Source organism: Aythya ferina, assembly GCF_964211825.1.
Source record: "Aythya ferina genome assembly, chromosome: 3".
NCBI classification, from domain to species: Eukaryota; Metazoa; Chordata; class Aves; order Anseriformes; family Anatidae; genus Aythya; species Aythya ferina.
The window spans coordinates 19071142-19098872 of record NC_140298.1 but is presented as its reverse complement, the minus strand read 5'-3'; the positions used below and the strand labels follow the sequence as shown (position 1 = coordinate 19098872).

The 27731-nt window shown below is 43.7% G+C and overlaps 1 protein-coding gene across 1 annotated transcript; it reads right to left on the bottom strand.

The window, feature by feature from the left end:
- Positions 1–57: 57 nt before the first annotated feature.
- SMYD2 (SET and MYND domain containing 2) lies at positions 58–27723 on the bottom strand. The gene is given in 13 exon segments (XM_084515617.1): positions 58–454; positions 2543–2651; positions 3973–4140; positions 4748–4755; positions 4758–4877; positions 6553–6663; positions 8948–9050; positions 10832–10899; positions 14430–14554; positions 16514–16574; positions 18214–18324; positions 24511–24574; positions 27446–27723. Coding segments are annotated over 13 exon segments (1311 nt in total). The 5' UTR covers positions 27628–27723; the 3' UTR covers positions 58–373.
- Between the last annotated feature and the right edge of the window lie 8 nt (positions 27724–27731).

The window sequence follows — 27731 nt, the reverse complement described above, 5'->3', positions numbered from 1 at the left end:
ACTTAAAGTAAGTGTCAAACGAGTTGCGCTCATGTAAATGCACAGGTGGAGTCAAGAGGGGGGTCAAGACCGCTTTATTTATTTTACACAAATAAGATGCACATTAAAATCCATAAAGAAAAATTGGCCATTTTTGCACAAGCTGTTAAGCAGCATACCCTCTAAGAAACCATGGCTGTTTCCTTTAAAAGAAAAAAAAGGCAATTGTAGATTTGTAGAAGATAGAAACATTTTGCAAACCCTAAGTGTGTTTGTCATTCCAATTATAGGACAGAACTGTGTTCATACTCTATCACTTTTCAAAGTGCTCCTGAAGGTTTCCGTAACAAGGCTTTTTAAATAAAGGTTTGAAGGATTGCATAGATTCAAAGGCTCAGTGGTCCTCTAATTCCTTTTTGATCTCTGAAATGTATGGATGATCTTTCCCGTGTGCTACTTCCATGATAGCAATTGCCTATGAAAAGAAAAAAAATATTCACACAATTGATTCATATATAACACCAGGCTATAAATACTCTCTTTGGAGGTTTGAAACAGTCTGACACCTCTAGCTACTTTTTGTCCCCTTGTAGTCATAAACCCAGTAGGAAATAAAATGAAATTCAAAACTAAGTAATAAAGGTTTTTACATTCATAGAATACATCTTTCATCTTAAAGGATCCCAAAGCACCTTTCAAAATGATATTCCTGACAAAACTGCTTTGAATGCAACCAGCTCCAGGACAGAAAATTGCACATGGGGTGGGTAATGTTCTGGCAGTACACTTAACCACTGTCAGATGGAGCTCGGCTCCTACCAATTTATCCTTCAGCCATCAGACTGACAAGCATGGGTATTGCAGGAGGATATATTTTTTTTTTTTTATAAAAAAAAAAAAAAGGCATTTCAGACTCGATTCTGTAAACCCTTCACTGATTCCAGGGGGCCACCGATGTTTTAGGAAGGAAGCATCTGCTTGTGCAGCTGCTGGAGTGAAAGCAAGATCTCCTCAGATCCAGGCTCCCTTGTGGCAGACTCCTTGCAATTTTACCTACAGACAGCTCTGGTGCTACGAGCGGACGTTTCAGACAGCCAAACACGCTGTCTTGCAGCTTCCTGCCAATATCCACAGAGTGGATAGAGTGCAGAGGCAAGATTTCCACTTCAGAAAAGGACAGCAGTAGCCCCAAGCAAATGCAATAAAATGTAATAGATAGGACTGAAAGAAGTAAATTTAGACTGCCTGAGAATATTCAAAGACCACAGTGCTAGGATAAAGCAAGGAACTGCAGCAGCCTAACAGTAAGAACGTTTAGTTGTTTCCTTCTCAGGAAGTTTTAGCCTCTTTCCTACACTTGTTAAGCCAGTACAGCAGGAGCCTTGGGTTCTACCTCGACAGCGGTGAGCAACGGCTCCATCCCCCTCCTGCCCAAGAGGAGAAATGGCAGCCTCCTGGATGAGCTGCTTGCAAACTGACAAAGAACAATGGTTTTGTTTTTCCACTAAATTCCAAACATCAGGGGCTGGGATAACTTTGGGCAGTTCCTGTAGGCAGCTTTTGGAAATGAGTCATTAGAAAATGTTTGTGTTAGGAAGCTAACTATGCCAGCACATCTACCTACAGTCCCCCGCGCTCCCATCCCGTGTTCCCAGTGGCACAAATCCCAGTTTTAGTCGAAGCTTAAACACCATGGTGAGGAAAAACCTCTGCTAATTTTAAACTAGGTGATGGTTACATTTTAGAGCATATATGCTGTATCTTTCACCATGGCTGTATGGCTTTGTTATTGCTGGCTAAAAACTTGCCAGCATCTAAAAATGAGAACAAAAAAAAAAAGCCCCCAAACCATGACATTCCACCCTAAGCCATTATATGCTGCAGTAGTCACTGATACTTAAGAAACTAAAATAAACTTCTGTCCAACAGCAATAGGGGGAGAAAGTCAAGAAACATGGTACAGACTAATAGTAATGAAAAAAAAAGAAAAACCTAAGGAATAAGGAGCAGGCTAATAAAAAGGGGTGAAGAAGAATGTAAAAAACCAAATGCTGTATTTGCCAACTTCAGCATTACCATATGCATTAAATTCCTTTCAGCTATTTAAAAATAAATTGGTTCCAGAACAAACAACGACCAAAAGCATGCCTAGTTTAACTTGGACATTGGAATCGCAGGCATCAATGAAACACTATGTGCCTTTTATAAGAACCAAACGTTTCTTCCTGTCCTTACCCTGCCAGGCAGGAGAAGCCAGAGTTCTGTTTCATTTACACTAGCACAGCTCTAGCTCAGAGAAGAACGTGTAACAAATGTTTTAGCGTAACGCTCCCTCCAAGTGCTGCAGTGGAAGTCCACTGTGAAAAGATAAGGCCCCTCGTACGAGAGAACAGGCCCAACATCCAATCTTGGAAAAATCGAAGCTGAGCCAAAATTCCTGTAAGCAAATACATTAACACATGCTGCGTTTTCAGCCAGGCCAGGCTTACTGTCAGAGCAGCACATCGTGTTTCAGCAATTCCATGCCCAAACCGGTGTTATTAACAAAGAAAGCAGGAGATACCCTCTTCAGGGCCTTAACCCCAGCCGGTCTGTTCTCCAGCGCCATGTGCAGCCTCCCTAATTTCAGCCACATGGAGGCCACGTTCAGCGAGTAGGCGGGATAATGCTGACTGCAAGAGAGAAGGAAAGTCAACTTCATCAAACCCGGCAGTGCCGGAGCGTTCCCCCAGCCCCCTCCCCTGCCTCTCGCTGCCCCGGCCCATTCCCTGCTCAGCCCCAGCGCTGCTGCGGCTGCCAGGAGCCAGCACCAATTGGTGGTGGGCCGGGGCTGCCTGTCACTGGGGAACTGAACCGCCACGACCATATGCCTCGCCGCAGCTGTCAGATGGCAGCGCCGTTCTGCCACCAGCTTTAACCCAGCCGGCTACAGAAAGAGACGACATCAGGCCTGGTTTTCACCCTGCACCCACAGAAGCAGCTCTGCTTATTCCACAGCCGGGTCCCCGGCAGGCAGCGAGGCCCCCAGCAGCTCGCACCCTTCGGCCCTGTGGTGCGTGGAGGTAGCGGAGCGCGGCTTGGCAGAGCTGACCCGGAATGCCAGGCGCCTGCCAGCAGAGCTGGGCAAGTCCCGGGGAAGATAAATGGCACCAAGTCCCTGGGGAGAAAGCACTGGCTCGTTCCTTGTATCACTGCCCTCTGCCAAGTGATCTGTGACTCGACGCTGGCGGCTGCTCCAGAGGGAGAGCTCGACTCGTGCCCCCCCAGCTGGCAGGGAAGGCTCAAGATGAGGATCTGCCTGGGAGATGCACGGCAGGACCAAACGCAGCACCCAGCGGGCTGGCTCTAATAACACCACTGCTGTAAAAACACCAGAAATTCATCAGAAAAAGTATTTTTTTCCTGCAGAGGTTGTGCACTGCCCTGCTCCACCAAGGGCTTCAGCCTGTCCATTCTCCCATGCCTGCAGCGAGATCAGGGTCTTCGGGGCACCAGCACAGCCACGAGCACTGGAGCTGAGCTCGGCTCCAGCTCCCTCTGCTGCTCAGCCCCAGCCCCGGACAGGGCCCTGCTTTCCACCGTGCTGCTGCAGAGAGGGTCAGGAGCTGACTGTGACACCTGGGCTTTGGCTCCACGCCTCTACACAAAATTCAGGCTGCAGATGGGTTTCGAAGCTCTGCTTTAGTGAAGTATTAGGAGGATATATAAAACAAAACAAAACCCAGCAGTATTTATGTAGCTAATCAGAACTAGCACAGTACCCATGATGATATAAACTTATATAATCAAGAACTTCAGACTGAAGCAGGCAGCGTTCGGATTGTACCAAAGTCTGCTGCAGAATTTAAACACTTTTACAAGTGATGTCATGGGTAGCATGTTTATACAAAAGGTATTCTCTCACCGAGAGAAGTGATCTCTGCCCAAACTTGTCTTAATTATTCAGATTACTGAATTAGAGCATTAAAAAAAATAAAAGAGTCTCGTATTTACCTGTATGGTCTGATAATTTTTTGCCCATAACGCAGTGCACCTTCCCAGTCCTGCATGTAGAGGCAGACACCCATGGCCTGGTACATCATATGTAACATATAGACATTACTGTCTTCAAACACGGCACCCATCTTGTCTAGGCTCAGCTCACAAATCTCCAGCAATTCACTAGGAGGTACGAAGAAGTCAAGGAACCCAATGAATACGTTGTTTCTGATCAGACAGCTACCTGGTAGCACCAAAAAGAAAATGCCTTGACCTTGTTCAGAGCGGTTCTGAGAAGTCCTCTTTTCTCTTCAGTTGCATCAGAGAAAGGGAGTAAAATTCCCTGTGCAGTGGGTACTGAATCTGGCATCAGACAGCCTGGTCTGCTTCTGGCCTACCAAATCCTGCACTTTTGTCTGCATCCCACCAGCTAGGAAAGATAGGCTTCTGACCATGAGCAATACCTGCAGCTTCACACGCACTCTAAATCAGGCAATGTTACCGTGTCCTAACACCCCCCTCCCCACGTTCATTTTAGTCTCTGGCTTGTTTTATGAGGACAGCCGTATGGCATGCTAGGAGAAACTGCCAGCTGCACAGACAGGAACAGACCCAGGCCCTCATAGCCCCACACCTGCAGAGTTAAACTGCCCCTTGTCTGCGGGGAGAACCCCTCAGACACGGGAAGGGCAGAGGCACGTTTAACTTCTAGAGGTCAGCGCTTCTCCTGCAGGTACTCCTGAAGCAACCAGCAGGTGAGCTTTTAGGTCCCGCACCAAGCCAGCGAGACAAAGGATATATTTGTAGTGCTTGGCTCGCCTGAATCCCTCGATCACATTCCTGGCGTATCTGATCATGTCCCGCACTGCCTCTGCCGACGGAGGTTCATTCAGCTTGCGGATTTTCAGTTTCTCTTCATCCTGAAGGAAACAGAGTGGATGTCATAAATGCAGGTTCCAAGGCCTACAAATAAAGGTGCATCTGCTGCACAAAATTAATAAAAAGACACAGATGGGAACTTAAGCTCCTCAAAGAATGTAAAAACAAGGGTACAGCATGCACCTGCAATTTTCTCTAATGCCTTGGCTGGGAATCCTAGAACGCTCTGCTTTCCAGTTCATTTGCCATTCTCTACTTGCATGAGGTCCCTTTCTTTTCTGAAAGATTCAAAAGCTTTTCATTTTCGTGATGGAAACAGTTTTGCATAGGAAATTTCACTGCTTCTAAGAGATTAAGGATTAAAATAAATTTAGTTTTAAGGCTAGAAAAGCCCAAGTACCTTAGGCCTTCTACAATGTGATAGCTCAGTCGAACATCGCATGATATTAAATAGAGAAGAGTATCCTTCATATCTGCAGACGAAAACACATTTCCACACATTTTGTTGTTAATATACCAGCTTTCTGCTGGACAGCTCCATTTACTCTTATTTTTCTATCTACCTTACAACTTCATGAAGAGTCAGCTGTGATCTGGAGACAATCTTTTGCTGTTTAAGCCTCACACTGCTGCTAGATTTTTTCATCCTTTATGATTTCAACTGTCAGCTGAGAAGGCTATAGGGAACTCTTTCCAGAACTGAAGGAGGCTGAGTGATAGGTGATTCCATGTTCTTAGAAATCACGGATGAAATCCTGGCTTCATTAAACTCAGTGCAAAAATTATCAAGGTAGCTGCGGGGAAAAACACAACTACAGTATCAACAGAACGGCCTCAAATGAGAATGTTGGGTAGTATTTGGAAAAAAAAAAAGTTACAAAAGACGACACGGTTTAGTGGGAGGAGATAGTTGTCTGATCAGTTTGGGAAGCAGCTCTTAAATGGACACCTTTAGGAAAGGGTGGGGGGAAGTATCTGGAACATAAGGATCAGGATTATGACAACCTGCTTTGACTGGAATGACAGATGAGCAGCACAAAGCTCAATTCTCCTAATAAAAGTAACTGACACCTTGCTTTAAGGAACACCGTCTGCATGTTTGCCTTTGTCCCCTGAAGGGCACCAAGCGATGCCTCCTGAACACAGACCTGGCCTGTGCACCACGAGGGGCTGTCGCCCAGGACAAGACTGGCATGATGCCACTTGCAGGAAAACCCATTCTGCAGATGCTGCTGGGTCTCCAAATTGCCCAGCAATATCACACAATGTCACCTAAAATGGACTGGGATGTCCCAACCAGGGACTGCAGCAGGACTCTGTGCCAAACAGGAGCCCAGAAATGCTCCAAGCAAGGTTCCCTGAGAGGAACAAGAAAACGTGTAGTTTTCTGAGAAAACTCAGTCCTGAGCTAAATTCTTTTGGCCAGGTAGTGTCAACACCATATAATTATCCACTTCTATCAAAATATTAATCTTCACTTTGTAGCTCGACTTTAAATAAGCATCTAACAGGAAACTTCCTGACGTGTCATGATTTACACTTAACGAAATAATGGGTAGCAAAAGACTTATAGACAGAAAACCCAAACCAAGTCTCCTCTCTATTATCCTACTTTCCAAAACTTAATGAATCAGATAGTATATTACATCTAAGGACGTGGGTAGTGCCCTGAGAGTCAGAAGCGTATTTCACATCCATTTTATCCAATTTGATTACCTTTTCTTTTGTAGTGCACTCCCTGCAATCGCAACTGAAGAAATAGGAGTCTTTTAACCGTTCATTTCTGTCTTCTGTGGGATACAGCAGGTCAATATAGCTGGTAAAAACCTAGACAGTAAAAACACAGTAGCCAGTGAAAAGCAGTATAAATATATATATTTATCTCTACCAGTTCGGTGGAAATCATACTTAGCACGACAACCACACACTGACACAACTTGTGAATCCCTGCAGCCACCTCCCCTGCCTTTCCCCCCTCACATTCCAAACCTCTCGGCAGCATCAGGAGCTGCCATTTGCAAGTGCAATCTGACAGAGAAGTGTTTCCTTTTCTATTCATTATGGAATTTCCCTCAAATATTACCCTGGCTTCAACCCAGGACAGCAAGATTCAGGTGTGGATAAGGAAGCTATCACACCATAAATCTCAGGCTCCTGTCAAACTACAAAGAGATGCTGACTTTTCAGAAGTAAAATAATGATTTCAGGTATCCAGCCTAGAAAAAAATTACAGTGGCCTGGTTTTTTGGAGGCTGGAGTCTCAAATTTTTCCTTCTGAAAAGTGACAAAAATTGGGGCAACAGCAGCCACTGGAAGCTTTAGAAACTTGGGAGAAGACCTTCAGATCTCTGAAAATAAGAGAGGCCCGGCGCTCCAGTTCTAGGAGAATGAATATCAGATTTACTTCAGTGGCAACATTTTAAAGCAAAGAAAACCTGCTTTTGATCATTTTAAAGGCCCTTCACATACACTATTCTTAAGTGTTCCTCCATTTCAACGACCTTCAGAAAAGAACCCCTGCAACTACCTTCAATGCTGTTTTTAAATGACATCTCCCCCAAGAAACATGCCATATGCACGCTGCCGTTGATCATTTTGCAGACCGAGAAGCAGCTTTAGTTTCATTTCTTCATTTTCAGTTATTTGAAAGTAAAATGTATGTGTAATTTCACATTGCATATGTTCCTAATCTTACTCAGTGTGATCTCACATTTTCCCCCACGCTCCTCTCCTCCCTTCCCTGCTTTCAAAGCACGCAAAAGGCAGAACTGCATTTACAGCAAACACTTCAAAAATTCCTGGCGCAGTGGCTGCGTTGGACCTGAAGATGGAGACACAGCCCATAAGACTGCACAGAGCCCAGGCAGAGTAGTTGGTCCGCTTTTAAAAAATCCTTACATGTCAGAAGAGCAACTGCACAAAAGCGATGAGAGCCTGTAGAACTGATGCAGCTTATAAGACTCAATTCAACCAAAAAAAAAGACACCAAGCAAGATAAAACGCTCATTTCCACCTCTCACTGTAAGTACTCTCCAAAAATGCTGAGAATGTCTGAAATTCCACCGGAAAGCTCCAAAACGGAGACTGGTCCCTGTCCATTACCACAGTGCACATGTAGTGACTGCCAACACCACAGTCAAATCACACTATCAGCAGAGAAGCTGCTCACCTGAGTCACCCCTGGCTCCAGCAATTAAACTCGCTTTGCTCATAGGGGTGAACAGCTGCAATCCAGGACAACGACCCCAACTCTTCACCCAAACTACTGTTACATACTGCAGAAATTGGTTAGAGTTGTCAAAATCAACTCTGAACTTATTTTGACCAGGATTAACCTTGCCCACTAGGTTAACGTTAGTGAATGACACCAATGAAACTCGATGCAAACTCCATCCCCAAAGAGAACATGTGGTATTTTTGTCCCATGCGGATGCACGAGCATCCTCCCCAGCTCTGCCTCATTTCTTTTTTATTTTTTCTTAATAATGCAAAAAGAAGCTCTGCTGCTGAAGTCTCCCTGTCAAGTCCAATATTTGACTGAGAAAGTTTACTGGGGCCACTCTTCAGCATTGCTTCAGCTAGAAACACACTCTGGTTCTGTGACTACACAGCCATGCTCTGCTGCTGAGGTGGTATCACTGGACAGAGCATCCACAAAACAGGAGATTTTCAAGTCAGAGGACTTATCTGTCCCCATTTACCTTGTTTATTCTGGCTTCAATTGCATTACCATTATACTGGGAACTATTACAGCAGTAACACTTTTCTTTGATGTTGAAATTTCAAAGCAGCAGCCACGTATCAGCAAATTAACCCTCCTTTTACAGGTGGGTAAACTGAGACAGAGGCTGGCATACAAAGTGACTGCCGCAGGTGCCCTTCCCTGGTTTCAACACAAAATAGGATACTGCCTCCTGGAATCACTTCAGGTCTCCAAAGCCACCCAACTTTTCTAAAACAGCATCTTAGGCTTCTTTGAGAAACAAGAGATCCTTCCCCCTTGTTATTAAATTGTCATCTAATTGGAATGAAGACTGAAAGCAGGACAGATCCTGTTTTTAGGACACGTGCATACATAGCACTGTAGTACATTCAAACATAGTGCACTCACCTCTTCTCCAGGCTCAATCTCTCTAACAGCTCTGACTTCAGCCAAGGTCCCTTTGTAAGTTACAATCACATTTGGGCAACAGCTATGGTTCATCAATGCAACACTGTAAAAGCAGAAAAGTAAACCTTTTTTCCACCTCACCATAAGCAACAGGCAGAAAGTTAAGCACCACTTCACAAAACAAACACATCTGAAAGACTGAGTCAGTCTCTCTTTGCAAGCTGTTTTTACTGAGGCTTAACATCAAGGTAACCTTGGGAAAATCTGTTGTGCTGGTTTTTATCCTAATGATATGGAGAAAGGCTATGCTAATGAATCATTACAATCTTAAGATCTTATTATTGCAGGACAAGGCGAGTTACAATTTTCCCATTCTTAGAGTGCTACAGTGCAGCTGGTGGGGTATTTGCACAGCTTAACTATCCACAACCTATTTAGGCACCTATGACAGACAGTTTTCCTTAGAGGAGACAGAAAGAGAAACCCATTTATGAAAAAGAAACAAGAAAATACAGGAAAACAGTCAGTTGCTGCATCATAACTTAAGATCAGCATTAACATTTTAGCTGGCTTCTGTGCAACCAACCGACCTCCTTGTTTAAAGTGGGAGGGAGGAGGTTTGTTTGTTTGTTGCACAAGCACACAAGTTACACAAAAACTCAGTCTGCTAGAGGAAAGCGCTCTGCCACGCTACCAACCCTGGAAGAGTAATTTGTTGCTTATTTCAGATAAAATGTATACTTTTAATTATTTCTCTTCCATTCTACCAAAATAATAATTGTGTTTTCAGTCTTCTTAGCTCACGGGCATAACTGCTAAGTAGGAAGGACGTGGCCCTCAGATGCTGAGCCTTCCCAAAGGTGTTGGATGTGATTGCAGAAGATCCTGGTTTAATATTCTCTCTCCCCACCACGACCCTGGTCCTTGGCAGGACTTTGGGGCCTCCATTTCCAGTCTGTAGGTCAGGGATAAGAACTGCAGACAGACCCTCCCAAAGAAGGACGATCTGTGAAGCAAGGACTACCTAACCCATGTACAGCAGATCAGGTCCTGCTCTAATTGGGCACCTCTTAGTTTCAGACAGCTTCGGCACAGATAACCTGCTAATAACCCATGCCTAGCGAGGAAGTCGACAGAAGCAGAGTGGCCATGCTTTCAGCATGGGGTTTGCAAAGAGCAGGGGCAGAAACCATCCTCCTTTGCTCCAAAGCTAAGTGGGAAGCACTGACTTAAGCAGAAGAAAGGTTCCTCAGCCTCAGAGAGTTGTGCTCCCCAGTTCCCAAACTGCAGTTAACGCTTAACATCTGCAGTTTATTTGTAAAGCTGAGGAGCTTGTACATATTTTTCCCACTGTCATAGCAACATAAAGCATGGCAGTTTTAAAAACATCTGAGGAGGCTGAAAGAATTTATGAAAGGGATTTACTGTTTGCAAAGGAACAAAGGTAGAAGGGATGTTGTTCTGAGAACACCAGGTGAAGGATTATACCCAGCCAAAACAGAAAGCTGTGAATAGAGCAAGTCACCTGCAATCCTTTTCATTTTGTTTTGATCATTACTTGATGTCCCTGTCCAGAATCTGCCAAGTAAGCCATTGTTTCCTACCAGCCTGAATGTAGTTCACAATCCAAGCGTTAGTACTTCAAAACAAATTGCAAGTGCAATTTTAACAAATTTACCAGATTTTAAAGCAAAACTGCTGCAAATCATTAGCTGTACTTTATTAGTTAGCATACTTTAAACAAGACAAATCAATATTAAATGTAAATTAATATTAAATGTTTGATTAAATTTATCTCAATACAAATCTAGAAAAAATAATTAGAATTTCTGTTTGTTTTTAAGTAAGTTATTTTTATTTTCAAACATATTAAACTCAACCTACTCTGGGAATATGGCTGATCCCAAATGAGAGAGTTCTTCGTCTTCAATCGTGAACCCATTACAGTTAACCTAAGGAAAAAGAGGGAGAGGCTAGCTCAGACTCCGGTCAGCTTAGTGCTCCACACTCACATCCCATTCTCAGACTCCAAATCCAGTGGCAGCTATTTGTTTATGATTTTCTTTACCCCTCACCAGTACAGAGAAGCTACATGACATCTCAAAAAGTGAAGTGAGGACCAAATTCCTCTATCCAGAGGAATGTGCGGGACTATAAAGCCCTATACTTGTGCCTGCTCAGGGCTCGACATCTATGGGATTACACCCTGGATGGCCAATCAAGAGAAACGAGGCTTGCAAAAAGTGCTGCAAACAGTGTCAGACAAAGCAGACCGCTGCAAACACAAAGTCAGGTGTGACACTGACGGAGAGAGCAAGGAGACTTCACGTGGCTGCTGCATGTAAGGGGCCTCAGCGGAACTAAACATGCAAGGCACAAGGCAGGGATGACAGCAGCAAACTCGGCCAGGCTAGGGCAGCACAGAGCTCTGAAGGAATGTATGTTACAGAGACCTGGCACAATGACACTGTCATCTGGTCAAAGCTACGTATCAGCTAAAGCACACATGAAGAGCAATAAAAGGAGTAAGAAAGACTGGAACCTCATATAGACAGAGAAGGGGACAGAAAAAGGACAGAATGTGTGAGGAAGTCTATTACTAATTTCATCAGAGGACAAAAAGCTTGTTCATGTATCTTTCTTATAGATTCAAGCAGGTTTTAAAGTCTTCTCCTGTTCTATTCTCACTAAGTTCAAGGGAATCTTACCAGTTTCAGCTTTGTGTGACCTAAATGCACCTCGAACAAGTACTCTCTTCCATTTGCACTGCAAGTCATATACGTGCCAGCATGAAGAGAACTCCAGCCACACTCACCAGCATCTCCCTACAATCCTCAAAACGTTGACAGCAGTGCCAGAAAGGCACTAAAGCAACTGTTGTCACATGGTAAGTCCAGCTGAAGCTATAATGGGCAAAGGCACATTCAATCAAGTACAGCGTAAGGACTTGCTCTGGAAGGGCAGGAGCTGAAAACAAGCACTACCAGCAATGTTTTGCTCCGCAAGCTGGCATGCGAGTCAGACTGAATTTTAGAAATGCACAAGTACTTCCCAAAGCCACCCCTCAGGCATGAATTGCTCAGGATGAGTTTCCAGGTAAGCATCCTGTTTCTCTGATTCACTCATCAGTGCTTTTTGGTATCTTTACCTGATCTTCATTCTATTTTTAGCATCCAAAGGCTCCTTGTCTCCCAAGATGAGCATGCTACTGTGCTAGCCAACGCGTGAGCATACCTGAACCCAAACCAAAATGTAATTGCTGAATACAGAAACAATAGGAGAGAAAGATCGTATCAACAGCAAGTAAGAACATAAGGCTACAAAGGCTGACACAGCGAACAGCTTGGTGGTTCTGAATCACGGGAAAATATTTAAAAATATGTCGTGAGTTATCATCAACTCCCCTCCAGCAAGCCAGAGACAACCCACTTCTTGAGTGCATCATACCAGAAATGACACATGAGGAACAATTAGAAGGGATGAGATAGCCCTGTTTTCACCAGAGGAATGCATGACTAAAAAAGGCAATGCAGAGGGAGCAGGAGACTTAAGTGAGAGAAGTAGAGCTCAAGGTTGTTCCCAGTGGTGGAACAGAGGACAAAAAGATGTGCAAAGAGAGGAAAGGATGAGACGCTAGAACTTGAGACAAGAGGGAAACTTTTTAAAGAATATGATGAGATGAGACTGAGAAGGTAAAAAGTGACACAGTCTCAAGTGTTAAATTCCACAGGGACAGAAGAGAGTGGAACGGTAGCAGTGCTCTCTTCTCTCTGGGGACTAGGAAAGACTAGGATGGTTTGGAGAAGAATCTTAGCTCCATGCAGGAGGACCAGCTCTGCCTTAGCTGTGTTGGTAAGCAGCAACACCACACCAAGCCCACAAGAAGCAGCGCCCAAGAAGTCAGAGGTGCCATAGTCTCAAATAACTGCTCTGTGCCACGGGAGGAAAGAAAAATGAATGAAGCAGCAAAGTAAACACCATGGGGCCAGAGAAACTGCTGAAGCAAAACAAAGGAGCATCACCATATCCAACTATTGCTTTTAGCTTGGGTTGACTAATTATTATAAAACGTGTCTGTATGTATCAAGTAGAGACATGCCTCCTCTTCCAGAAAAATGTGTGCTAGAGCCAAAGCCTCAAAAGGTTGTGTCCTGTAAAACACCTTTGAGGAACATCCAGATGATCTTTAGAGGTTTTAGTTCAAAAAATAAATAAATAAATAAATAAATAAACGTCCACAGTCACAGATAGTTGCCTTGTAGTGAGATGAACTCAAGGTGACACCTGAAGGTGACATTAAGCACCCAGAGGGAAGACTGGATGGAATACCAGACCTAGGAGTCAGCAGCTCCCAGCAGTCAAAGTACCATGATCTGGTGGAGCTGGTCCAGGACAGGACATGAAGGGAAACTCATTTTATACAAAATAACTTAACTCTTGGGGGATTTTGGCTACATCTCACAAAAATACACAGAAGCACTGCAAGAAACTGAATGCACAAACTTCTTCAGAGTATCTTTCTAACGAATATAAATTCCAAAATCTTTAAAACAGATAAAAAAAACGTACTCAAAGGGAAATGTATAGCTTGGAACAACTAAATGCACGATGAGCAGATGCTAAACATACTGAAGAATTATTCCCCTACAGCACAACAGGAGCAGTATTAAGGTAATAGTAATGGTGCCTCCTTACTGATATGTGCCTGCCTACGTGCAGAGGGTAGTGTCATCTCAGCATTCATTACAACAATCAATATTTATCCACGTCTCCAACTTTTTACTCAAAGGTTTAAGTATAAAACTAGCTTATTTTGAAGTACAGGAGAAAAAGAAGAAAATGCATCTTCCAGCATTCACTGGTGTTATTCCACCCACTACGTTTGGTTTAGATGTGGATGAAAATCAGGTGAGAGAAAAGAGGTGCACTTATCTACCAAGACATCCTGCCTTCTTTCGCCTCTCCAGATGACCAAGCCAACTGGTTGTATTTAAAAGCCATACATCAGATAAAATTTCAGTCTGCTCTTCCCAGTTCTCTGAAGTTTACTCCCTGTGAAGGTCAAACACAACGATGGCCTGACCAGCAAGGGTTTCCACAAAGGAAGCCCGAAAGAAGGATTCTGCCTTCACAGGGTCTCAACCCAGCAGCCTTCTGTGCATGTCCAACAGCAGCTGCGCTGTGCTTGGCCCACAGCCTAACTTTACAGGGTCTGTTATGGGCTGATTCTCCTTTTCTTCAATGTTTAAGAAGCACCTTATAAAGAAGTCTGCAGACAAGAACCTCTCCCCTCGCTACTGAAATGGGAGATGTCCAGCTGCTTCTGGCCACAGAAGTGCACCTTTGCCATCAAGCACACTCAGCTCTCCCCAAAACAAGCAAAGAGCTCTCACCTCCAGTGCCATTAAGATTTTGCCTCTTTAGAAAGGCAGAACTCCTACAGTGCCACCAACCTAAGCAGACTGTGATCTGGCCAACTTACTTGTGCAAAGAGAACTACAAGGGCGGCATTGTCAGGGAACTCCATGTGCTTTGAATAAAAGTGATGAAGAGCAGCAATGTCGTTCTGAATCAGCTCTCTCTTTTCATTGTCTAGTTTGTCAAGGTCTGTGGACAAAGAATACATTCCAATTCAGTAACAGGAACTCTCTCCACGAACAGCAGCAAGGCTTAAGTTAGAACAAGCCTGGACTTAAACAGAAACCCCTCAAGGAAAAGCTGCTTGGAAGTACCACAAGAAGCATCTGTTCTTCCACAAATGTGATGCTTCTTCTGCCAAGGCCACACGTGCAGTACAAGAACATGCAAGATTAAAAAACATCTTCTAACACCTTTATATTAGCAGGTAATTGGACATGAATTTATCTTTGCTGGGCAAAGCGTTACACTGTTTAAAAGGCGTTTGTTAAACTCAGCGAGCAGATGAGCAACCCCAGGCCCTCTACAAACACATCTACTGTGGGTACTGTGAGCAGCCTGCCCCAATCTTATGAGCTACCTGGTCCCATCTACTGTGGTATGAAGTTACCCTTGCTGTCACACTTCTTAAAACACGTTTTACACGAGGAAAGGTCCTCATACAGACCTAAAAGTACCAGCTCAAAGTACCAGCAGAGAGAAATACATGCTGGAAGAGAAAAGGGTGTGTAACAGTGGAAGAAGGGGGAAAGGATTTGTAAGAGCAGATCTGAGGGTCACCAAAAATATTGGGAGAAATTAAATGCAACAATTTGATGATAATTAGGACTAGCCAGAAATAATAGATTACAGCTTCCAGATGAAAGCCATGTGCCTTTTCCTCTCCTGTGCAGGTTGTTATGAAGAGTAAGGCTACTCCTGAACATGGCAAAGGTGTGGTGAGAGGAAAGTCAAAGGACAGAAAGAGTAAGGGCAATCTTACTAGCAAAAAAAAAAAAAAAAAAAAAAAAAAAAGAAACAAAACAAGGGCTCCTAGAGGACAAGGGAGACATTGCAACAGAAGAAAAGAAAAAAAAAAAAAAAACGAAAAAAAACCAAAACACTTCAGCCTTTTAGCTCCCAAATTAATACATGATTGAAGACACACTGCAACACAGAAGAATACAGAGAAATAATTTCAGCACTTACCCATCTTCCTCAACCTCACACTTACTAACCTACCTGCGAAAATTATCCTTGCCTTAGGCAAAGTCAAACATTGGCACTTTTCCCCCTTATTTCCCCAGCTGTCTCAAGAGCTGTGATGGAAATTTTCGTACAGGAAGCAAATAAAGCTGTAATTTTGCTGTATTTGGTTACTCTGGTACCTCAGGTTCTAGCAATGGCTGCATTTATTCAGCATTTTACAAAGGGTTTTGGAAGCCATCAGTGAGAACTGTGAACACACAAACCTATTGTCTCCTTGTATATTGCCTCCAGCACCAAGAGAAATGACAGCCCAGTGAAAACTATGCCAGGACAGTTACTGGTCCCCTAGTTGCTCAATTTCTAACTGCCTCACAGGACGTGAAGAGTAGCCTTCCAGTTAAAAGCAAGCCATTGCCTCATCTCCTTCCTTGGATTATTTTGGAGCACTTAGGACATGGAATTTCAACACAATCATATATAACATGTCAGATTTGACTGGCAGTGACAGATATCGAAGCACAGTCCAGAGGGTTCTGCAATTAGCCCCTTAGTCACTGTCACCATCAAGCAACTGTGCTGTCTCTGATTTTATGCCTCCTGGTAACAAATACCAGCTATTTTAATTTTACAACATTACAATTCTCAAAAGACACTAGAGTACCAGAAAAGCCATGAGATGGATATATGCTACATAATTAATTCTGTCTACGTTTTCACCCTTGTTTCACAACCCCCACAAGCAGCCAAGGGTGGAAAAAAAAAAAAAAAAGAGAGAAGAAGAAATAAGAGCACTACACTTTTAAAAAAACTAGGAACCACGATTCTCTTTGTTTACCCCTTTCTCAAAAAAAAAAAAAAAGTCAGATGCTCTGAAAGGATTTGATGAAGGGGGAGAAAGGGATAAAGCAAACATGAATATAAATAACTGCCTCTGTTTACCTGCAAGCCTTTTTTACTTACGTGACTCAAACTCTTTTACAGCAAGCAGCTCCTCTGACTGTGTTTTTTCAGGGTGAGTTTTCTAGCAATAAGGAGGAAAAAAAAAAAAGGCAACAACAAGAAAATACTTTAATGTTTTTAATTAGGCACTTTTGTCTATTCTTTATAAGCGGGGAACTCTTACCTGTAAATCAAACAATAACTCAAATCCACACATGTATGGAATTTACAGAAGTCAACCAGCAATGGGTTAAATGGACTGCCCTTAGTAAAGCCACAGCAATATTCGCTCTGCACCAAATTAGGCAGCCAAAGATTAACTCCTATCAAATTTATATACATAAACTGAACAGTATTTTAAATATGTCATTTGCTTTGTTCTAGACACCCAGAAAGCTGCTAACAATAGCAAGCAGGCAGGAGACAGGCTTTGCTTTGAGGAAAGTGAATAAACTGACTGTTGACAGAGTTCAAAAGCAATGCTCCATTGTTGGCCTAAGGCCACTTCTTTGTAATCTTGGCCATTAAATATGGCTTTGCAGGTGGCCCAGCAGCTGAGGTTCAGGGACTATGGTTTGCATATTTAGCTTTTATATGACATGTAGGGTTCTCCCCCCTCCCTGTAAGCAATAAAAGCACAAATTTATTCCAATGACTTTTTGTCATTAAACATTCGATTTTGTTTGTGGATCACCACTAAACCATGCTTTAATTAAGTCACACACACATACATTCACACACACATCGGCACACGCAGCAAGCGGAGCAGCTACCTTCCCAGCAGGCCACCAAAATCCTCACTACATACAATATCCAGGTCGCCCTTGTCACATAAGCAGACCTCAATCACACAAATATGCTTCAAAGAGGATTTGTTTTTGCGGAGAGAGTTTAGAGCTCTACAAAGACACATAGTGTAATAACCTTGAAACTCCTGGATCCTTTCCCTTGCTGTAAGGACCTATGTTATCCTCGGTTTCCATATAGTGAGGAACGCTGAAACAGTGGTTGACATTGCAGTCTCATTGCCTTACTACTAACGTTCTTTCTTGCCAAGGACCAAGGGCCTGAGGTTTCTCTTTCAGTCTCCATTTTTTACCAGTTAACTCCAGTAAGGGTAAACATTGACACCTGAGTGTCTCAGAGGTGTTTCTGACTCACAAAAGCACAGGGCAGCATAGAGTACAGTGCTACAGAGTTATAGCTGAAAAACAGACAGCAGGCAACTGCTTCATGAAGATGTTTGTGCCTGCAGACACCTAACCTCAGGATTTAACCACATTCACCACCAAGGCTCGTTCTTCTCTCTCTGCCACCAGCACGGCTTTGGTGCTGTTCCACACGTCACCACGAGCTCCCACCTACCAGAACAGAGGCTGAAACGCCGTGCACATCGTGAAACTTACCAGTCAACTTCACTGGACTCTGTTCAACCATTACCTTGGTGACAAGCTATAGCTGTGCAGCTTAAAACCTTACTGGCCTTTCACCGTCTCCCCATCAGTCTGCAGCTGGACTACCAGGATGGCCCTGACACTGCTGCAGCGGTTTGATGGTGCTCTGGTTGAGCTGTTCGTGCTCTGTATTACACCCCTCTGTACACAGGAAGCCAGCAGGCATGTGCTTTGCTGGGGACAGTTACTGTAGGTCAATTTTCATCTTCCTGCCTTCCCTGGCACCCGGAGTAGGAACGCACCTCCCCAGCCCAGCCTTCTGCTCACCTGTTTGGCAAGGATCCTCGCCGTTAGCCTCACAGTCTCTGAGGGATTCCAGTTCTGCCCAAAAGCACACATGGCAGAACACTCCAGCTTGTGCATTGGCCAGTCTTCCTTCTGCAAAGGTAGAAAAATATTTGTCAAAAAATAGGCCGTGAAGATAAAGTGATGAAAAAGAGGATACAGCAAGTCCCGCCAGATCCTGGAGGTCAAGTAAAATGTGTTTCCTTTAAAAAAATAAGATGACGCTCACTAATTCTGAACAAAAGCTTGAGTCACATTGGAGGGGTACAGCTATCCTGCTTTTTTCAAACAAATTCACAAGGGATGAGCTGAGGTCAGAACATCTTCATTTATTCAACGGAAAAAAAGAATTAAATGGTGAAGAAGCAAACAGACAACATGATTTATAAATCACCAGTTCTTATTGTTCAGATCAAGCATGTGAGGACAGAGTAGGTCTGAGCTTGATGGCTTTATTGGGTTCATTTCCATTTAATACCTTGGCCCCTCATTATGACACGACCCTGGTGTAATCAGGAGTAATGTGTCTGAAGTCAATGGATTCACAATCACTAAGAATGAGTATATGTAAGGTCAAAACCAGACTTACTGAATAGAATTACCAGATTTTTTCCTTAAATATTGTAGAACAAGAGTACAGATAGGCAACAAAAACATACTTACAAAGACAAACACATTTCCATTAAGAATGTACAGTATACTCCTAGCTCTGCATACGATAAAATTTGGAGGGAGAGCACAAGCCACTGGCTTTTTGCACCCCTACAGAGTTCCTCCAGAGCAACTGTAAGTTTCAAAGATCAGCACAGAATCAGATTAACACTGCAATGGCAAGCAGAGCTTGGCATGGGCTGTCCCCAGACTGCATCAAATTTCATTTTATATCTTTGTTCAGGTGTGTTCAGGTTCTTACTTCTACATTCAAGCAATGTGCAATTATTTATTTCTCTCTCTCTCCCCAGACATATTTCGGTGTTAGAATAAACACACAGTCTTCTGCCTGTAGAGGGAGCACCAATTTTTAGTTTTTTTTCCAGACCAGATTTAAACTGGTGGTAAAGAGCAGCAGAGGAATGGAATCACAACAAATCCCACAAATTTCTAATTGACTGAAAGTAAAAACTTGAAAAGCTTCTTGTGGCCTGCAGAAAGCTGAAAAGGGATGTTATACTTCCACTGAAAAGGGACGTTTAATTGCCCTGGGTACACGCAGCTGTCGGAGTTTATTCTATTATTAAAAGAAAGGTGAATGCCTGCCCCAGCCTCATGCAGAACTTGAAGCCGTGCAACGTTGCAAGGGTATTCAGCCCCTCACAACGTCAGCCTCATCGTCCTAAATACCCCAGGATGGTATTTCTCCCCTAAAAAACAGTGCACAGGCTGCCTGAAAGGAGCTAAAGCGTAGCTGTTCTAAGAGGACACGGCCGTGCAGACCAGGCAAACTAAAATAGTACATTACACTGCAATCATGTCATGTGAAATTACACTCGCAACCGTCCTACAGCTGTCACACTACAAAATGCATCCCCCCCAGAGGCTTCCTTCCTATGTATGCCCCAAGACTCTTTCTGGAAAATTCCTGATAGTCTTTGTTTAGGAATCCACAGGACCCCTAACGCTAAGATTTGCAAAGTAAAGGCCTCGTCTCTCACCCCTTCTGGTGCACCCGCACCACCTGCCAGCTTCAACCTTTTTTCTGGGCGTGCAAGAAGGGAAGGAAAAGAAGCTCAAGTTTTGTACCACCAGCACTCCTACACGCCGGTTAAACAAACAGGAGAGATTACCTGCTAAAACAAAATCAAATGCAGAATCCCGTGCGTGTCTCAAAGCAGTGTTTTGAAAGACCCGTTTGTTCCCTTTCTTCTTGACGCATTGCTAATTAAAATCCTTCCCCAGGCAGAATCACACTGAGTTATGTGAACTAGTAGGGAGGTTAAAGGGACAAGATACGGCTGAATTGTGTGAAAGGAGATAAAAGCCTGAAACACTACAAGAAGAGAGAGCACTGAGGACTGAGTAATACCTGGGATGGAAACCCCGTGACAGCAGCTTTCCCTGCGATCTCAGCAGGACTGTATTTTGCATTCTCTTCCACGGTTTTCTCTAAGTAGTGTGAATTATAACAGGTAGCATTGTTCTAGTTGAATCCCTAATGCTGCATTAATGGTATTTTCTTCCTATTTTCATTACACCCTCAGTGTTTTTCCCTTCGTTTAGGAGTAAGTGACAACATTTTTGGAACGGAAGCTCTTCAAAGCTTGTGCTTTTCACATCAAAGCATGGAAACAATCTTCTCCATCGAGTTCTTCAAAATGATTCCACTGTCCAGGGCTACTGGATTAATTCCCAGAACGCTGACATATATCTCAGCATAAATTAAAAAAAAGACACGTAATTCTCAAAGAATAAGACTCAAGCCCAAACAAATCTCCTGGCCCTTCCTTTCTCACATGGAATTTTTCAGTAGGATGTAAACTTCCTGTTGTGTTTCACTTGATCAAGAACAAACACACATAAATACTTGACAGAAATGCCTGACAAGCCAGTGTAGGGGTTAAGCCCACTTCTTCAAATGCTCATAACCTGGTTACGCTGCAATGGTATCCTAGTCTCTAACTGAATTCCAGTGAGGCATCTCCTGATCCCTGACATGTTCCAGTACAATTCTCCACACAGTCCTTCATCAAGCAGCAAAGGCAGGAGTTTCACACACCCTTCACATCCTTCCCTACCACCATTTATTGAGTGCTGGGCCAGAGAGAGTATTTGACTTCCATGGGTTAATGTTCAGAAGACAGGAGACATTTACCAAAAAAAAAAAAGAATACCCAGAACAAAGTTTTTGGGCAGGGGAATGGACTCTTGCCAATGGCAGGCTTAACCAGGGCCTTGCAGTTCAAATTCCTCTTGCTCAGAATTGCGACAGCAAGATTTTTGTGTCTCCTACAGCTTGCTAAAGAGGACTGGACAATTTCTGCAAGGTCCCATTTACGACACACCCGCTCAGTGCCACCCCCAGATCTCCAACTCCAGTTTGAGGCTTACTAGCTGACAAAAATACCCGTTTCCCTTACTCCGGAAATACCAACTACAACACTCTTTAACACGACATGTTAAGAATAACCCCTAAACATTTGATGCAAAACGTATTTCAAATGCGGAAAGTCGTGACAAAAACATCTCTTCCTGCACTTTGGCTAGCTGATCTCCACTCTGTCTGGGATAAATAATAGCTATGTAATAACAGAAAGAGGAGCTCCAGTAGCTGGTTCAAGTTCACCAGTTCCACAATTGCAGCCACATAACCCTCTTAAAACATTTCTCTTCAGAGTGTTTCAGCAGCTAATTTCTGAGGAGAAAAGATAAGCACAGGTCTCCTGCTGTTTGACTAAAATTATTATAATTTAAGAAGTCAAGACCTGAACAGCTGCAGATGGGGTCTGAAAGCCACTACTATAATAACAGGCCTGGGCTTTGAGGAGCCAATAGTGAAGAGCAGAATTGGTACGAATCAGCTGGAACTCACAAACCCTTTTAAAAGGAGAACTGGGTTAGGGGCTGGAAAAGGAAAGCAGCAGCAAACTCAGGCTACATCCTCAGCTGCACCCAGCCGACCCACTGAAAAATCAAGGCAGCAAGGTCCGGCAGCGAAGATGACTTCCACTCTCACATGCCCCACATCTGCAACTGAACCCGTGCCTGTGCAAACACAGATCAGACTTAAGGTTATATGTCTTAGAAGCAAAATAATAGAGCAAAACAGCCAATGGGTGCATATCTGCACCAGGCCCAGAGCGAGCCCAAAAATGATCAGCCCCTACACAACTGCAAGGCTTTGTCTTCCCCTGGGATCAAACCCTGACACCTCAGCGCTACCCCTCCCTGGTGACCAGGGCAAAGAAATCACACTGCAACGCAGGATTTTATGTGCTAAATGCCTGGCCATATGGCAGGAGATGCACCCTTTTACCATCTGTGTCAGCAAGTCAGTGCATATTTGTGCATCTATACCCCATTTGCAGCAAGAGAAATACCACAGACACTGTTGTGACGCTTCGTTCATTAAATGCTTGGAAAGTGCTTTAAGAACCTCAAAACAAGGCTATTGTATGGTGTCAGAAAGCAGTCCAAAGGATGCCTTCAGGGAAATCTGTGCAATGTTGATATCTTTGCTTTCAAGAACCATGTTATTATGACAGGGAAAAAAAACAACACAACTTGCTCAGTCGAAACGTACTCTAGAGTAAGGAAGATGTCTGCAATTATGTAATTTATTATTCTGAAAAAGACATCCAAAGAATCTGTTGCCTGCTGCACACTTTGCACCTTTCTCATCTCCTTCTGATCCACCTCTCCTCACCACTAGAAAAAAATCCTTTAAATGAATTATGGTGTAGCCAGTCTTTAAGAAGAGAGTAAGTTGAGAAGAAACTGTTATTCCATCCTGTACAGAATGCATCATGCAGTGAACAGTTCTCAGACTGAACTGCATTGAGTTTTATTAGAATAACAAGGGACTAACCAACACTGACATTGTACCGTGTTCTGTTAGGGTACATATAATTTCTAGCTGAACTAAGCAAAGAAGATGTGGATTTACAGAGAAAATTAACTAAAAATAAAAAACAAATGAACAATGGCACAACAATTTTCAAGTACAGCCCTGCCCTTACTAGCATCACATGAAGTCTCGCATCTACAGAGGCAAAAGGGAAACATTTACTGTACATGCCAGAGTTACAAGTTCAGTATCAAGCAAAGATGTCCTTTTTGGCTCTGTCCAAAAATTGCTGAACTGCTGAAAAGTGCCTTTGAACAAGCCAGGGATGAAGATACAGTGCAGATTGTCTGTGCATCACGTACAGTCAGTGGAGACCAATTTCCAGAGAATATTATGCTCGAAGGTAACTTTGAAACAATGTCAAAGAGTTCAATCTCAGCAACATTCACAAATTTCCTAAGGCTGACTCAGAAAGGCCCAAAACATGGAAGACAATGTTACATCAGCTAAGGATTTATAAGTAAGTCTGACTACTTCCACTTGCTGTATTTCCTGGCACAAACCAGGAGCTTTCCTACTTCAGTAAACCTTGCAATGACAATTATCTGCTTCTCAAACCATTGTGAGCCACAAACCATTGCTGTTTCTCTTGTATGCTAAGAGAACAAACTCAGAATCTCAGATAGAAAGTGCTAAACAGCAAAATAATTTATTTTCAAAGTATTGCTTTCCCTCACCTAGTTATAAGCTTGCTAACAAATAATGTCAAATGGAAGCATTTCTTCCAAGTAAGCATTTCTCATGAATGAATCATGTTTTTTCACTACACTGTCTTTAAAATCTCTTCCAGACTTCTCTCAAGGGTTTTAAGAATGCTCACACAGTAAATGTTTCCTTTCTTCTCAGTGCTTCTGCTGGCTGATGCTCTTTCAATACTGAAAATACAGTAAAAAAGACTTATTTTTTAAAGCATTGTGAGTCCAAATGCTGCCTCAAAACCAAAAAGGCCATTTGTTTCACTCACAACTCACTAAGGCAGTGTAGGAAAGCTGGAAGGTGGGGGAGGCAACAGAAGGAGAACATTACAACTTGCACAATGGAAGAATAAGATACAGTCTTGAAATAAAAGCATTCAGGGTACTAGATCATGAAAAAATATTTTTTGAAAGATAGCTATTCCAATAAGTAAAAATGTAATTAAAACAAATGTTTTGGAAGTCTTCATATTGCTCCACTCTGGTGCACACTTATATTCTACTTTGTTAGGCTTTTAAAAAACAAAGCATACAAAAGAATGCCAGAATAAATGATTTAGAGAGGACGTATGGTAGTTTTGAAATGGTTTTGTCTACTGTCAGTTGCAGCCACCCAAAATATTTGCAAAGATTCTTTAAAAAGAAGGCCCTTAAGATCTTAATATAGATATTTAGTGATTTGATTTTTTCCTTAGACACAGACTCTCCTACCAGCTTAGTAAGTTAATGTTAAATTATCTGGTTTGTGCTTAAAAAAAGAAGTAATACAGACATAATTAGTGGGCTGACAGGCAGCTCTAATCAAAGTCTCAGTGGTACCAAGCCCTGGAGCTACTGATCTTGAAAGACTCACGCAGACCACGTCCAAATCCTGTAATTGTCCAGTGTACAACTCCATGGTCAGCATCTGTGGGATGTTGAAGCTGCCTGGCCTACCATTACCCAGAATTACAATTAGAGGCTATCAATGCCACGCAAACAAAAAAATTGTGTTCAGCATCCTCACAAATTGCATTGCCATACCTGACATTCCACATCGCAGTAAAAAGCCTGCTTGCATCTTCCACACTTGGACAATCCTTCTTTCCTTAAAAAGAAAACAGAAGTTATTCTATTTAATAAAGCTGAGCGAAATACAAGTGTGTCCTGTATCACTAACAGAGATGCACCACTTACTGGGGACTAATCTCATAACACCACAATCATCCCAGTACAGCATGACATTTCACCAATAATTGTATTTCCTTCAAAAAAACACAGCTTCTGCCTTTGGACAGCAGACACCATTTTGATTTGTTTAGAGTTTCAAAAGCTTTTTTTCCCTAACATCTGTTACTATGCAAAAGCACTCTCTTGTCTTAAATTACCAGGTTTGGAAATGTGTGATTCTATGCTGCTGGACTGACGGTAACATTTTTTGCCACTCCAAGCTGCATGCCTATAGCTAACTTTTCCTCATTTTCAAAACTTCCCTGTTGCTCCATATAGTTGCTCACCAATATTAACTTTTTGCTTCTGCTCTTCCAGTTTTACTCCTTCTCCGTCTGGCCACGGAAAGCATGACTGCTGTTTTGTGAGTAACCACCTCCCAACACCAAGAAAACATGCTAAAATACGAAATAATCTGTATCATCTGTCACCACACAGCTTCTTACTATCCTGTCCTGTCCTGGGACAGCTGTGTATTCTAAGGTCACCTAAGGCTTGCACTTTTTAATATCTGTGTGTATCCCAGCACAGGGAACTGCCAAAATGAAGGTCCTTTTCTGCTTCAAGGTACATGTGCTGTAGCAGGTCCTATCAAAAATACAATGTGTTATCCAACACGTGACATTTTAATGTGACGTTAGAGATCTCTGTAGTACCAAATAATTTAAAATGTATATACACCCAGTATAAGTTGCAACAAAATTTGTCTTAAACTGAGGGAGCTTTTATAAGGTGCACATTTGAGTAAAACAAGGGCAAGTGTCCTCATCCAACATGACAGCGAACAGCATTTCACAGAGGTCACTGTCATGTGGAGTCCGTAAGGCCTAGGGAGCCCCGACATCATCTGGTTGTTCTGGCAAAGCAGACAGTGAAGACATGAGTGTGGCAGGCTAACATCACAACTGCTGGCTGACAGCACGTACCTCTACTGCAGCTGCCTATTTAAAGTAACAAATATCACCAGACACAAATACATCTTTCGAGTCTCAATCTGTCAATTTTACTACAACGGGTTTATGATGGCACAGAAAAGTGTCTCTTTCCAAGACCAGGGCTGGCCCCACAACCTTCCTAACCCTGCAATTTAAATGAATAGAGTTCAAATCAGGCCCTTTTTTTGGTTATATATGCAAGTTTATTTCTAGTTCAGTTGCAGTGCAACAGGGAGCAGATACAGTCTCTGAGCACAGACAGATCCAGTTACACACATCACTGAGATTTTTTCCTTCTACAGGAACATCGCTCCGGAGTGAAATAGGTTTGGGACTACTGCATTGGGTGTGTTTTCCCTGATCACTGTGCTCCTCCAGAACTCTATGGAAAAAGCTGGCACAGAGATTAAGCAGCACTGAAATACACTGTCCCTGATGATCTTTAAAGGTTATTCCCTGAGACCTAAGTATTCTTAGTTAACTATTATCACTACAATATTATTCCACGTCAACTGAGAATGGAAAGTATTCCTTCCAGAGGGAAATCTGCTGGATGTGACAGGCAAACAGCCAGTTTCTTTGACAAAAGGGAATTTATGGTTAGAGACTATAAGAAAAAAAAAAGAAAAAACGGAAAAAAACTTTGGGGCTTGCTAAAGTCCCAGGTGTGAAGGAAGGGGAAATCATCTCAGTTCTACAGTATTTTTGAATTAATGGGACTTATTTCCCTGGCTTCACTAGGTGCTCATGTGCAACGAGAGAAAGTGAGTAAAGTGAATAGGTAATATAAGTAGGTGATGTAAAGCTGAAAGAAAATGGACAAGATCAAGATAAAAGAGAAGAAAATTAAAAGCATCAGGGAGCTGACAGGACAAGAGGCGAAAAGACCTGTTAGAGTGTAGTAATTATATGCTTTGCTCAGCTTCTCAGCCTACACACGCAGGCAGTACTCATTTATTGATAACAAGACTAAAAGCCCGACAGTGGTTTTCATTCACAGGGGCACCCACTACCAGGTGCTGAGTTACAACCAGTCAGGCACTGCGCTTCCTCAGCGGGCTTGCAAAAAAAACAACAAAACAACCCTACTGGTTTTGAAAATTACAAGCAACGGTGTGGTGTCTGTGGCTAACTCTCTGAGGATAAGCCAAAACCAATATATTTTTTGCTTCAGTGGCTGTCATCGAGAGGTCAGCAGCAACCAGAGAAATACCAGCGGGGCTCGCTCGGGCTGCCTGGCACAAGGCCGGGGAGCGAAGCTGGAGGCAGCAGCAGGCTGGGGCCTCGGGTTGGGAAACGCTGGCGGCCCTGCGGTGACCAGCCTCGCCTCTCATCCTGTGCTCGGCCTTCCTAAAAACACCAAAACAACGACGGGTTTGGGCACGGAGGAAGCGCTACACGGATGAGGCACTCGCAGCACGGAAACGCAACGCCTGAGTTTGGCAGCCGCAGCCCCTTCCTCCCCTGTCAACCCGCATCAAAATGGGAGCCGCTACCAAACCGGAGCGATCCGCTTCAACATCCCACAAGAAGTCAGCCCTGCATCCTCGCGGCTGCGAGCCTACAAGCCACAGCCCAACTTTATTATTTGTTGTTGTTGTTGTTGTTGCTCTCCCTCCTTTCCCGGACCTCTTCAGCGAGCAGCTTGCAGCACCGCCTTTCCCCACGGCACCGCTGCAGGGGAGGCAAGCTTTGCTCCCACGGCGAGCCGGGGGGAGGGGGGGGGGGAGGCACCAACATAAAATAAAAAATTATTTTCACTTTTTTTCATTTCAGCCGCCCCAGCTTCCTCCCCCCACGTCCCGCCGCCCTACCTGGCGAAGCAGCCGTCGCAGTGGCTGCCCCGCTCGCCCACGGCCAGCACGGCGGTGTAGGCCGGGCAGTCGAAGAGCAGCTCCCCCACGGCGTAGCGCCGCAGCGCCCGCAGCCCCCGGCCCTTGCCCGGGCTGGCGAACCGCTCCAGCCCGCCCGGCTGCGGCGCCGCCTCCGAGCGCATCCCGCTGCGGGGAGAGGGGAGCCGGGAGCGCTGAGGGAAGCGGGACCCGGGCCGGCGACGCCCGGGAAGGCCGCGGCCGGGTCCCGCCCGGTGGCAGGGCCGGC